General features: G+C 35.9%; 1 protein-coding gene across 1 annotated transcript; it reads right to left on the bottom strand.

Annotated features, from left to right (window-relative positions):
- Positions 1–742: 742 nt before the first annotated feature.
- CNEP1R1 (CTD nuclear envelope phosphatase 1 regulatory subunit 1) lies at positions 743–13,606 on the bottom strand. The gene is made up of 6 exons (XM_081274026.1): positions 13,466–13,606; positions 12,313–12,384; positions 9,344–9,417; positions 5,880–5,989; positions 5,702–5,756; positions 743–2,095 (listed from the first exon to the last, which is right to left on the bottom strand). The coding sequence occupies exons 1-6, from the start codon at positions 13,488–13,490 to the stop codon at positions 2,054–2,056; spliced, it is 378 nt and encodes a 125-aa protein (XP_081130152.1). The 5' UTR covers positions 13,491–13,606; the 3' UTR covers positions 743–2,053.
- Positions 13,607–14,530: the final 924 nt, after the last annotated feature.

The following is a 14,530-nucleotide window of genomic DNA, read 5'->3' as shown; positions in this document are numbered from 1 at the left end:
TGGCTTGGCTCTTTAAATCCTGGGAACCCAGAGTAAGGTCATCACAAGTCTGAGACTGCTTTCCCTACTTGTAAAATTAGAGAACTGTTCAACTGTAACTCTCCCAACAGTGTGGAAGGACGGAGGAGAGGATGGAGGTGGTGTTGAGAAACACATGTGGCAGGGATCCTTGAGCCATTTCATCTGGAGCAAAATTTTTTTTGGGAAATGAGATGTTCTGGTAGAAATAAAGTGAAGAAACTCTCTGGAAGGGTAACAGAATTTTTTTTTTTTTTTTTTTGGAGCCAATGGACTCCAAGTAGTCTGGCATCAGGATATACCTTTCAAGTGCATGCAAATGCATACAGGCATATTTTTCTAGGGGAGAAGAGTCAAGATTTTTATTAAATATTCAAGAGTTCATAACTCCAAAAACAATTTAAGGACCTATAATGTCCCTTTTCAGCTTTATAGTCTTGGAGGAAACTGGCAATCTAAGTTTATAAAAAGCAACATGAGAAAACCTGCACTTTCTGATTAAAAGCCAAATGTTACTAGGTTATGATTAATAAGACATATTAAAGGTAACAATAACCTAATAAATTAGGTACCTACAATTAATGCTTCAAATTTGCTCTACTGGATACAGAGTTAAGGTAAATTATCTCATTTGGAATTGGCCTTTATCTGATACAGACAGTATGTTTAAAATATTTTTTTTTCAGAGTTACATACTTACAATAAAGCAAAGAAAAAAGTCTAATCACTAGTTATATATAAAGTATTTATTTTTATGCACATATTTACCTACAAAATTTACAGAAAATAAAACAAAGCATAATATATAGAATACCCTCTAAGACTTCTTAGGAGCAGAGGGTTTTATTGCTGCAGTTCGAAGAATAAATTTTTTACATGTGAAAGCCAAGATGAATACATTTATGTTAAATGGCAGCCTTGTTAAAAAGTTTTTCTTATTATTGAAATTTCAGCTTTATGTTAAATGAAATTTAAAAGATTGCTCATGAAATAATTTAAACTTCCAAAATCTTCTATTAAACAGGTAAAAGGCACCTCCAGTACTTTAAAATATTTACAGCAATCCCAATAGTTTAATTTTAAGGGTTATTATAGTACATGTGGCTGTTATACATACACAGTATGTCATTAACGCTCTCTAAACAGTGAGAATTGTAGACTCTAGTTTGTGGCACTGCTCCTATGTTATCCTGGGAATGGAGCAGGACACTCAGTCACACCTGTATAGTACTAGTGTAACAGTACATCCACCACAGCATTCAATCCAATTATCTAAAGCGATGACTATCAAATCCCCAAACAATACATAATTTATAACTAAAATTGTACATTCAGAAGACTTTGGGTGTTCTTAAAATTCTTAAAAAAATATAAAGTATATTTAGCATTAAATGAAAACAGTGAACTGAAAAATATGACAATAGTTGTGAGAGGTCAGTATCTGGTTTAACAAAAATTGTCAAAACATCTATAATTTCTTACAACATAATGGAGATGAGTTTTCCTCAGTCTAAGCGGAATCCAATGTTTTTCCTGCAGTACAATTAAAAGAGGAGTCACGAATGAAAGGCACACATAATAGCTGGTTTTGAAGAGCTGTGGGGATGGCAAGCAGATGTTCCTGAAAACACTGGTACAGGAGAACAAAGTCCACACAACATTTTCCTCTTTTAACATTGGCATTGATTTGCTATTTACAGTAGTTTGCAAAAATACATTATAAAAACTGAATGAGGTTCTGTTTCTAAGTTTAACTTAGTAACATACATACATACTTCATCTGCAAAAATCTTCGCAGGTGCTGAAGTACTAAAGTGACACTAATACTGAACACAGGTAATCAAAGGTACCAAAGCACTGATAACTTGAGTCATCACCATCATCAGGATAATTTGGGTATATATTGCACACTTCTTGTCAGTTGTTCTATAACCTTCACATATCCAGCTGCAAAAGGAATCCTTTATGGCTTTTTGCTGTATCACTTATTTGAAGAAAAGACTGTTTTAGGTCCTATAACAATGAGTGCAGATTGTCATTGAACGTGAGGCCTAGGTTTCAAAATTAGTTTTCCTGTCTGGAAAAAAGAAAAATAATTTTTTTCAATATAGTTCTATTAACATACCACCATTTATTTATAAGCTTTAAAGGACATTTACAGGAAATCAGAAATACTTAAAAATAGAAATACTTCTCTATACTTAGTCAATACTAAACAATTAATTGTTATGTCTTCAAAGTTTCCTTTTTGTGGACTGAATTATTACTTTAACACACATGCACAAAGTTCTGGGTTCAATTTCCAGCATCAGAAACATAAAAAATAAAACCACACATATACATCTTTATTTGAAGACCCTGCCCACTGGTTACCTAGAAACCAGCCAATCAATCCACTTGATAAAATGCCAAACTGGTACAATTTATACTTCTTACCAAAGTCTGACACAAAAAACATTTATCCTTTCCAACTTAAAAAAAAAAAAAAAGTTTTAATTTCCTCACAAAAAAGTAAAATGGTTTAGAACAATGAACATTTACACACTGCTCTTTAATTATGTTTGAAATTTCATAAATAAATACTTTTTCCATTGTTTTACTCAGTATGCTGGTAAAACTGTGTAAGCTGAGTCAAGTTTACAAAAAAAAATCAATAAAAATAATAGTTAAGTGCATGCTACATAATCCAAACAATTCTGGGAATTTATCTTATGGAAACTAGATTCAAGTGCACAGATATACATACTATTAACAATGCATTTATTCAATATTTATCAAACACCTACTATGTGCCAGGCCCTGTGTGAAGTGCTGGGATCCAGTAATGAACTAGACCAAGTCCCCTACCATCATGGAGCTTAAGTTCCATCATAGAATACAAGCACATATAGTATGGAAAGTAGGGAAACAACTGTATGTCCAATGGGGGATTAAATTATGATTCATAAAAATGGGACAATATGCAAATAAAAAAATCAAGACCAAAAATGAGATAAAGGACCTGCATGTGATTATTGCCCAATAACTGGTGGTGAAAGAAGCAAATTTGAAAAATCTATACCACATTCCTTTTATAAGTCAATAAGAGGACTTGGGGATTTAGCTCAGTAGAGGGTGGTTACTCACATGCATGAGACTCTGAGTTCAATCAGGAGCCCCCAGCACTCCCGCTCCCCAAGTCAATGCGAATATAAAACATGGTGGTTATCTTCACTGGTGAAATTTCAGGTGGTTTTAATTATTTTATCTTCAGTTTAAATGTGTTAAACTGTATGGATTTTGCTTACCTCTTGATTCTTTCACTTAAATTTCGATCACTTAGTTTTTGGTAATTTCTTGATATCTTAGAATACTTTTTCCATTGTTTTACTGAGGCATAATTTTGATGCAAGAAAATGTGCAAAGGGCTGAGGGTATAGCTCAGTGGTACAGCATTTGCCCAGCACGTGTGAGGCACTAGGTTTTAGGCTCAGAGTGAACATACACCCAAACAACCAACAATGACCAAAGCAAAACAAAACAAAAAACAGAAAAGAATCTTATAGTTTTGAGTTTGATAAACATGATGTTCATGTAGCCACCACTCTGAGCAAGCTATGGAACATTACCACCCAGAAAAATCCTCTGTGCCCTATTTCAATGGTGTCTATTCCCTACTCCACAGGGCCATAACCACTTTCAGCTTGGCCCGTATTTGATCTGTGAATAAACTAGATCACATGTCTTCTTTTGTATCTGCTTCTTTCAATGTATTTCTGAGTTTCATCCATGTTAATTCATGTTTCACAATTTGTCCCTTTTAAATACTGAGTTCCACTGCATGCACATACCACTATTTATTTATCCACAGGGTTAGCCTATTTTAAATCTATTTTTAATCATAAGATATTAATGCAATCCCATTATATATATATAAAAAAATCAATACAGATACGCTAAGGCCACACTTTCTACCTAACTCAAATTCTAATTCTCTCCAGAAACTAATTCCAGCATGGATTTATATTCACAAATATAAATAATAAAAATTTCATGTCTCATACATGAAAATATTTACAGGTGAAATGTATCACTTGGGATTTGTTTAAAAATAATCAGGAGAAGAATGTAGGCAAAGGAACATATAAAATAGGAATGGCTTTGAGTTGATTACTGACACTAGGTACATGGAAGCTCATTATACTCTTCTCTTTAATTATATTGGAACATTTCCTTAATTAAAACTTTAAAAAATGTATCATACTATACATATTGTTTGGTAATTTGCTTTTTATGCCTAACATTCTGTTTTGGAAATCTCCCTTAGATTTATTTATTTTCTAAGACATGGCTACATCACAGTCAATTTTACCACTCCCTTGTTAAGAAACAAAGATTGTTTCCATTTTTTCAGTACTGCAAAAGATGTACAGTTAACAACCTTGTATTTGTTTCCTTCTTTCCAAGTGCAATGGTTCCCCACCAGGTGGGTAGAATGGATACATCTGGAGGCCTAAGCCTGCACATTACAATGTATAACAATAATGAAAAGCTGCTCTCCAAAATGGCTGAACCAATTTAAATTCCCAACACAGCAATATATGGGTACATCCATTTTACCATTAGTAATAGAGTTATCAGGGTATTTAACTTTTGCCGATAAGACAGGTAAAGCAAATGGAACTATTTCACTTTGCATTTCCTTCATAAAAATGTCTAGTCTCATGCTGCCAAGGATGGCCCCAAATTCCTAAGCTCAAGTAATCTTCCTGTCTCAGTCTCTGGAGTAGCTGGGATTACAGGCATGTGACATTGTGACCAGTTATCAATGTCTTTTTAAACATATTTAAGACTTTAATCTATATGGAATTCAGTTTTTTTATTGATGCAAGGGGAGAGCTAAATTCATTTTATTCCAAATGAAGAGCCAATTCTTTCTCTTACTTTGAAATACTATCTTTTATCCTCTAATTCTAAAAAAAAAAAATGTGTGTTCAGTCTTTATTCTTCTCTATTGATCCAGCTGTTTTCTTGCCTTATTGCCTTTTTTTCCTTTTTTGTGGTGCTGGGAATGGAACTCAAGGCCTCACACGTGCTAGGCAAATGCTCTACTGCTGAGTTACATTCCCACCCCCCTCGTGCTTCTTTTGAGTTTTTATTCTAATTTTATATAATGAACAGGTATTATTTAATTTTTTAAATGGAGGTAAAAATACTTTTATAAATAAAACAAGCAAATAGAAGGTAACAATCAAAACCATGAGACACTTGTAATGCACTGGTCCTCGATCTACTGTTTAAAACACAGCAGGCCATCTATCTATAGCCCACAAATTAATGTATGCCTTATTTTACAAAGATACTGAATATCACAAGATATAAACCAATATGTTTTGAGCTATTTGGGGCCAATATTTGTCACATTTTATTGAATCTAAGATGGCTTCAATTTTAGGACATGACTGCATGCCATTAATAATGATTAAACTGTCAACTCTGCCAATTTAATTGATACTATTGATTATTACATGTACCTCAATTGTAGAGATATTAAAATGTAGAAAACTGTGTCTTAGAATCAACACTATAAGAGACATTCTATTAATTTCAGAGATAATTTATTATTAATAAAATGTTTTTCTAAAGCTAAACACTTGAGTTCTTTCATGTAGTTCTACAATTTTCTAACAAAAAGAATACTTACATCATCACAAGACATATTGTACTCTGCTAATACTGTTCGACATCGAGCTGCTATACTGAAGAAATGTGGTCAAAGAAAAATTTCTCATTTAAAAATAAGTTTCTAATAAGCACCTAGATAACCGAGAAAATGCTTTAGTTTTGTTCAGAGAATAAAGTCAATTGGTGGTAAAGGATACATTGACGGTGCAACTACTCTCTTGTGTATTCCAGCAAAGAACAAGCCTATTAGAGTGATACAGCTAATTGTGAAAAACGGATGATTCCATAATGACGTGAAGAAGGACACCTGTAAAAGAAAAGTGTGAAATATAAAAATGTTAAAATCTTAAGATATTGATTGCAACCTCCCCACTTGTACAGAAATAAATGTAGTATTTTTATTATCTAAAGTACAAGAATTTGATGACTTCCAATAATCCTAGTTATCTTTATTGCTACTCTGTAAAACTGAAAATGATGTGTATAAGATACACATATAGCCTCAATATAGCAAGACAATACAGCAATATCCAGTCTATTCATTTCAAATACTTGAACCATTACAAATTCATTCCTATAATCAAATATTTACTAAATTCTGTGTTCAGTGAATGAAGATGAGGCCTGTAGTTAAATGTGATCTAGCTACTTTCCCTGTAAAAATTTCCTTAAGAGTGGGGCCATCTCTGACATTCACAACCTGGTCCTGGTCAAGTCTCTAACCCCTGCCACACTTCCTCACACGTTACCTTCCCTAAGTGGCTAACTCCTACACACAAACCCTTATGGGCTCAGCTTCAGCAACACCATTCTTCCTCCAGGCAAAAAATGAGTTTGGTTTTGAAACTACTGAGATTTTTAATGGTTACAGAATATTCAAGCAGAGAAAAAATGATTCATGGCTATCTGAATAAAACTAGAATTCAAGAGAAAGAAAAGACTTTTTTTTAGATCTGAGTATAATCTCAGATGATAGTAGAAAACGGGACAACACACAATTCTAAGATATGCAGAGGGACAAGAGTTTAGGACCTATGATTAGAATAAGAGAGGGCATCTAAAACACATGACTGGGGAATAGAGCAGGCTGAAGAGAGAGAGAACAAGCATTTAAGAGAATCTAGGAGAAATCAAATTGGATCAGTTAACCAGATGGGACTAATAAATTCAAGCTAAGCACATCCCTACTCCACTTCAGATGTGTCCTATTTTTTTATTTGTTCTTTTTAAATATACATAGCAGTAGAGTATATCTGACATAACATACACGGAGTGTAACTTATTCTAATTAGAACCCCATTCTTGTGGTTGTACATAATGTGAAGTTTCACTGGTTGTGTAGTCTTACATGAACACAGGAAGATGAGTCCTATTTTTTAAGACAGAGAAGTAAACACGTGCACATTTCAAAACAAAGAAAAGCACCAGGTAGATGGTTCAGCAAGGCAATATTTAAAAAAAATCTGCCAAGGAAAGAGATGAAAAGCTGAATATATCAGGACAGAAGAAGCACCCAAAAAGATGAGATCCTAACGAGAGGCTAATATTCCAGAGGAGTGTTTTCCTAAAACCTCTGAGGACAGTTTTGATTCCTGTAAGCCAGCTGTGTGGTCTGCACAGTTAGCAGATATAATGCTTTACTTTTTAATTTTAATTATGTCAGTCAGTTTTAGCCTCTTTTCCTCCATATTAACAATCAACTGCCTCCAAACAGCAGCTGTCCCCTTTGACCAGGCATCTGCTGCATCCCTTCTCTCACAGTCTCTTCCAGCTAGCATATGCTTCTGCGTTCGCAACTCCTGCTTCAGTCACAACTGCTGGTTAAGACTCTTGTCAGGTCTGGGGTTATTAAATACTGAAATAAAAAGAGCCAACCCTAAGGCTAATGGTTATATTCTCACCTAATTTAGAAAATTATATTAACTACATAGTTTTGGTTCTATTTCAAATTACATTTAATTCTGTGTTTTATTAAGATCTCAACTAGCTGAAATCAGCTTATATTTTTCCCAATTAGAAGTCAGACTCATTTCCCAAGATAGATCTTTTTCAATCTTCTTGCCAGCCTCTTTCTACTCTCGCCCTAAAGATGAGTACCAAATGCAGCCTTGAGATCAGAATTTTACAAATGAACACACAGGAGAGTTTCCTGTCTGCCATAAAACCCCTCTATTAACATAAAACTCCATCACCAACTTCCCTTACTTCCTTATCCTTTTATATATCCCCTTTGGTGAATAGTCAGGGAGACTACATGCTAAATAAACCCTGGCCACCTGAAATTTAAACTGATAACAAAAAGCCTTACTCTGTTTTTCTCTTGTATAACCTAAAAGCTTATAAATAAAATTTACAAGAAGTAGTGTTCTAATTAGAGTTTAAGGGTGGGGGAGGGTGTACCTCAGTGGTAGAATGCTTCCCTAGCATATATGAAGCACTGGGTTCAATCTTCAGCACCACATAAAAATAAATAAATAAATAAATAAAGGTATTGCATCCATCTACAATTAGAAAAATAAGAATAAATTAAAAATTTTAAAGAGGGGAAAGGGGTTTTTAAGATTTGTGAAAATTATAACATTGATATTATCTAAATAAAAACTGCACTGGGGGAAAAAGTTCATGAAAAATTGAAGACTACTGCTTCTCTAATAAAAAAGCCAAAGTTTGAAATTAAGGCACAATATAGTAGAAAGAGGCAGAAATTTGAGAAACATTTTATCAGCTTTCATCAAAGAATGCTTCAAGAAATAACATTATGAAATCTGTTATTGCATTTGGTGTAGAAATGTTCTTGCACAGTGCCCAATGGGAGATTCTTGGCATTTCCTATATTAAATTCCAGGCAGGAAATTTTTTACAGATAAATGCTGAGAAAGAAAAACTTTGCTAGCTCAAGGACTGATACATGTATTCTCCTCACAGACAACGAAAAGTGTCGAATTAACCTGTGACTTCACTGATTAGGTAACTCAGATTAATCGATAACTCAATTCTGGTAATTGTATGGGGTTACATAGCCTATATACCAATAACCTGGTTTCCTTCCTGGTTTTGACCTCCTGGTCTGTTTTTTTTTTTTTTTTTAAATACCTTTATTCCATTTATTCATTTGTATGTGGTGCTGAGGATTGAAGCCAGGGTCTCACAAGTTCTAGGCAAGCACTCTACCGCTGAGCTATAGCCCCAGTCCCGCTAATCGGGTTTTTAATCACACTTAGTTTGCTATTTTGTCATGTTTCCTATAAAATCACCCCAAAAGCTTTATGGGATGAAGAAAGGTATTAACAGAGATAACTCAGAAGAAAATATAATTTATAAAAGCTGGCACTGATGACACTAAATAAACAAAGCAGGACAGAGATGTTCACACTGAAATAAACAAAAATGAGATGTAAAAAAATGGAAAATCTGTTCACAAACTCAGCAGTGAATTGAGAAATAACATAAATGGAGTAACATTTCTTAGGCCTTTTCCCTTGTAAAAATAATTCACAACAGTCAAAGTTTTCCTTAAGCAAATTAATGTAGGGCATATTTTAATAGAATGATTAATATCATTAGTAGTAGTTACAGGTAGCATATTAATAATACTTTACAATTAACAAAGAACTACTATATCTCATTTAATCTACTAAAGATTTTAAAACAAAACTTCTACCTTTTGTGTCTCAGGATCTATTAACCAGTTCCAGGCACCAGTAGCTGTACAGACAGATACCACTATAAGCAGCACTGATGAAAGATAAACACGAAATTAGTAAGCAAATGTACCCTTAATACATGACACTACAACCACCAGTTCCTAATAAATGACAGTCAAAGAATGTAGCACTTCATTAAATGGAAAATTCATTGATTGGATTAAAGAATTAGGAGAATTGCCACAAGACCTTGAGGAATTCTCTTAAGTATTCTGAACCTCAGTAATTGATAACAACTTCCTTATTAGTTAAAATTTATGAGAATGAAGATTAATGAAATTAAAACCAAGAATCCAGATGGTGAAACTTTAATATAAGATTCTATGTTATATAACTTTCACTGTGCTTTGTGTTGATTTTGCAGATCTGATAAACAACCAAAAACTTCTCATTTTTTAATGTAAACAAGCCAAAGACTCCTTTTTGAATGCACTGAGAATTCTGTTTAAAGGGTGCTGCCCTGCAGACAACTACCTGCTGTTGAATTAACAAAGGTCAGTGTTAGAAGTATGGAGTCAGCGTGGAGCAGACCAATCAATATCAGATTTCCCATAAGGACTTAAAGGAAAGTGAGCATAGAAATTACAGCTAGTTTAGAGCTTGTAAAAGGTTTATTTTTTCCTACTAAGCTAGACTTATTTTAGAAATTCTAAATAGATCAGAAATAAAACTTAAGAATGAATGGTGTTACTAAAGAACTGTAAATGGGCATGAAGAGCTAGTTTATATTCTGAAGGTGAGGACAGCTGCATATCTTTCAGTTAGGATACATAAAACTTTCAAATATGCAGATCAAAAAAAATACTAAAACCTTATTTCTTCCAGAGTTGGAAGAGTTAAATCACTGAAAAAAATTAATTTAATAACAAAATCAAAATTTCAAATTTATGTTCTGAGCTAAAAGAAATTTCAATTTCTTTTTTTAAATGTGGATATTTTATTTTTTATTTATTCTAATTAAACTCAATTTCTTATAATTCTGTATTTCTAGAAACAAATATACAATATCACCCAATTTTCTTCAAATGAAGTAAAACCAAAATTAAAATACCAGAAAGAACCTCATACACATGCTTTTTATTTGATTGGTGCATTAACCAAGATCTGATGTCTTTTATATTTCAGCACTGAGACACATGTCAGAGGAAGAGTAAAGTGTATTCATTGTATCATTTTATAAAACAGCAGCATCATATGCATTTTAAAAGATTCTCAAATAACAGTGAAACAAATTTTTTGTGGAGCAATTCCTAGTTAAACCAGAGAATATGATAAAATCATTACTTCAGGATTCTGACCTACCAGAATTGAAGTATATGATTAAAACTTCACAAATAGATCTAATAAAAATTTCATAAAAAATTCTGATGTGGAAGGAAAAACCCTTAACTTCAACATTTCTTTTTTGGTCCTGCAAACTAAGTTACAATTAGAAATGAATTGTGTTTTGGGGGTGCGGATATAGCTCAGAGGTAGAGTACTTGCCTAGCAAGCTTGAGGCCCTGGGTTCCATCCCCAGTACCACCATAAAAAAAGTATGACCTCAATGTATGCTACTGTACTTTCTTCTAGGCAGGAATTAAATTTCAATTGTGAACATCCAAGATATTAGCTCATTATGTCCCGTGGTCTTATACAGAATTTGAAAACTTAGTACTTAATGAATTAAGACTGGTCCACAGCCAGCATGGTGGCACATTCAGTTATTAGAGAGGCAGGGACAGGAGGATCACTTGAGACCAGCCTGGATAACATGAGACCCCACTGAAAAAAAAGAACTGGTCCTAACACAAGTTAGCAAAGCTTTTTGTTTGATATCTCTTCACTTATGTATTTGTCCATATTTCCTACATAGTATTTTTAAATGGGGCAGTAACTATAATTCATTCAAATAATATTTTGCAGCACTGATATTTATGAATAGATAGTAATAATGTGAATTGCTTGTCTGGGTCAGGCTCCAAAGCAGTGCAATTATGCAGTAAAATTCAACTAAGAAATTTAATAATCTTGGCAGATACACACTTTATGATTTTAATATTATGATTTTAAATTTTTTGATGCTGGGGACTGAACCAAAGGCCTGGCACAAACTAAGCACATACTCTACCACTAAGTTATAAGTTCCAGCCAAAATGTAGTTTTTCTTTTTCTACTATTGGGGATTGAAACTGGGGTGCACTACCACTGGGCTACATTCCCAGCCCTTTTCATTTTATTTTGAGACAAGCTTGCTAAGTTGCTGAGGTTGGCCTCAAACTTTTGATCCTCCTGCCTAGGCCTCTTGAGTTGCTAGAATTACAGGTGTGTGCCACTCTATCAAGCTTTTTTTTTTTTTTTTTTTTTTTTTTTTTGAGCGCTGGGGATTGAACCCAGGAACAGTCTACCAGTGAGCTATATCCCCAGCCCTTTTCATTTTTAGATAGGTTCTCATGATATTGCTCAGCTGGCCTTAAACTCTGAGTTCTCTTGTCCCAGTCTTGGTGGTAGCTGGGATTACAAATTCACTCCACTGTACCCAGCTGCCTTTTCTTAAAATTTATTTCAATACTTTGTAGGCAAATTGTAAAACTGTTAAAAAGGGTAATAAAATTTGTATTACTTGTGTTCTTATCTAAATAGTTATAGTATCTTTTATAACAAATTAAAGTGTATGTATTTTTATGGAAAAATTAAAATTCATCCATAAAAAATATAGTGTTCTTTTAGAGTAGCCAGTTATAATGTTACTTTTCTTAAATATTTCTTTGTAATGCATTGTTTGTGATGTTAAATAAAGTTTAAAATTGTTTAAAGAAAAATCTTATGAATTAGTAAAGCAAGCATTTGTTAATCAGAAGTTTTATGTAAAAGCAAATCAGTCCTTCTAAGGGATAAAAGATCAACTATCAGTTTATCCTCCCATACAAAACATTGAGGAACTTACTTCTCCAACGTCCAGTGGCAGGTTGCAAACAATGAATATATTCAGTAAGTCTCCTCTCGAAAGCCTTGAGATCTAGGTTAAAAAGATTTCGGTTCTCTAATTAGCCACTCCAACTATTTTTGAATCTATCAAAAGGAAATTTTAGATAGACTAAGTGCTTCAGATCTCACACACCAACTTATGTGTATCACTGCTCTGTTTGTTTACTGTAACAGTTTTAACCACGTGACAAAAACATTAGATTTCCAATTTCACGTTGAGGAAATTGGCTGGTTCACTTTTAGAAGCTTCAAAAACTGGTAGGTGGAAAATCAGCAACTTCAACGGGCACCAAAACCCAAGGGCGGAAGGCTGCAAATCAAAGAATTAAAAAGAAGTTGTCAAGTTCTAATTCTCTTGGAACCAAGAACTTTCTACTAGAACACCACCAAAACCTTCGAGGACTGCCATTATCCGGTTGCGCCTTCTAAGTCTATTTCTTTACTAGACTTATTGACACTTGTAACGTGTGTGTGCGTGCATATGTATGTATGTATGTGTGTGTGCGCGTGTGTGTGTGTGTGTAAAGACTCTAGCCTTTATCCTTATCCCTCTGCAAGGGTTAAAAGGTGATCTGGGTGGCACCATCAAAGCGCCTACACCTTGCTCTAAGACCGGGCGCCCGAGGTGCTTGCTCTGTAAAAGAGATAGGGTTTCATTTCCACGCTGGTGTTTTTAAACCTTCAGACCTCGAAGCACTTCCTAACCCCGAAAGTTACCGGAAACCACGGAACCAACGAGGGATTCTGCTCTCAGCTCGTGAGGTTATCGGGTATGGAATGAAACCGAGTCAGCACCCCGTAACCTGCGAGGGGGAAGCATTCGCCAATGAACAGAAAATAAAAGTACCGCCCTGCAGGAGCTCCGCGGTCCAGGCCGGGGTGGCCGGGGTGGCCAGAGAGGGGGCGCGGGGGAGGAGAGAGCTGACGCGCCGCCCCCGGCGTGGGGCCACCTCGCCGGCCCCTGCGCACCCCCAGAAGCTCCGGGCCGCATCACTCCATCCTCCACGGCCTCCGCTGTCCGGGGGGGGGGGTCTCCGCGACGCCGCCCCCACCCCCGAGCCTCGCCGGTTACCGGGAGGAGCCCCAGGACCATCCTGGGTGACCCGCCTTACCTTCCGCCTGCTCCAACGAGTTCATTTCGGGCGGCAACTCCGGTCACCGCCGCTGCCCCGTCCGCATCGCAGCCCAGCGGCCCCCGCCCGGCCCACAGCGCCAACTCCCACCTCTAACCGCTCCCTTCTACCCCTCCCCGTCGCACCGCCCCTTACCTAGGTCCGCTGCGCTCATTGGGTACCTCTGCCCGACTCGCCAACTAAGACGATTTTCTATTGGCTAATTTTCGCACTAGCCTCGGGATCCAGCGTTGGACGGTCCGCCGGAGGGACCAAGAACTGCTGGAGGCCGGACTGATGTAACGCTGATGCCGCCTCCTGCCCCGGGGAGGAACTGCAAGTTACCCGAATCGTTTCGTTCATTCTTACACTCCTTCCTAATTCCCTGCTTGCTTCTTTCATTCATCAAATAGCGATTGATCGCCCACTACCTTCCGGGCAATATTCTGGTCGGTATGGAGGGATATAGAAATCCACAGGTTTTCCCCTCCCCTCCAGGAGCTCAAGGAGAAATCAAATATGCACAGAACTAGGTAGAACTCCAAATGGTGGATTCTCTTAATTATGGCACCTCTTTCCCAGATACCCAACCCCTTAAGCATTTCTTTCTTGCTTTCTTCTGACGTCACCTATCTTTTATAAGCCATAAAGAAATCTCAGTATCTATAACTTTAAAAAAAAAAGATCTGTAAGGGGTTGGGTACACTTATATTTGATGACTGTGCATTCTTGCCTATTTCATGGTGATGATTCATTCATTCAAGAGTGATTTATTGCATGACGTGCTAGGCACTTTATACAGTTATGAGCAAGATAGACAAGATTCCTGCCCTCAAAGTGTAGGAGTTATAGCAAGCAATAAACATGTAAATAAGTAATTTATTTCAGATAAGGATAATTTTATGAAGGAAATAGCAGGGGAATAAGATATGAGATAAAGTAGGTTAACAGGAGTAGTATTTGAACTGAGAACACCAAGATGACAGAGAAGTATCCAGCCGTGCAAAGATGAGGACTAAGAAGGTTCGAAGCAGCTGGCCTCCCCCGCCCGCACTACCGGTATTT

This window comes from Spermophilus citellus, assembly GCF_964194105.1.
Source record: "Spermophilus citellus genome assembly, chromosome: 18".
Classification (NCBI taxonomy): domain Eukaryota; kingdom Metazoa; phylum Chordata; class Mammalia; order Rodentia; family Sciuridae; genus Spermophilus; species Spermophilus citellus.
Note: the sequence above shows the minus strand (reverse complement) of the source record. Positions and strands in the feature narration are given on the sequence as shown.

What these genes read in the sequence shown, in the direction of transcription:
- CNEP1R1 (XM_081274026.1), bottom strand. Translation starts at nt 13,490, where the DNA reads ATGAACTCGTTGGAGCAGGCGGAAG. An exon ending in CTCGTTGGAGCAGGCGGAAG is followed by an intron (nt 12,385 to 13,465) that starts GTAAGGCGGGTC and finishes TTTTTAACCTAG; the next exon opens with ATCTCAAGGCTTTCGAGAGG. An exon ending in TAGATCCTGAGACACAAAAG is followed by an intron (nt 5,990 to 9,343) that starts GTAGAAGTTTTG and finishes TTTCTTTTACAG; the next exon opens with GTGTCCTTCTTCACGTCATT.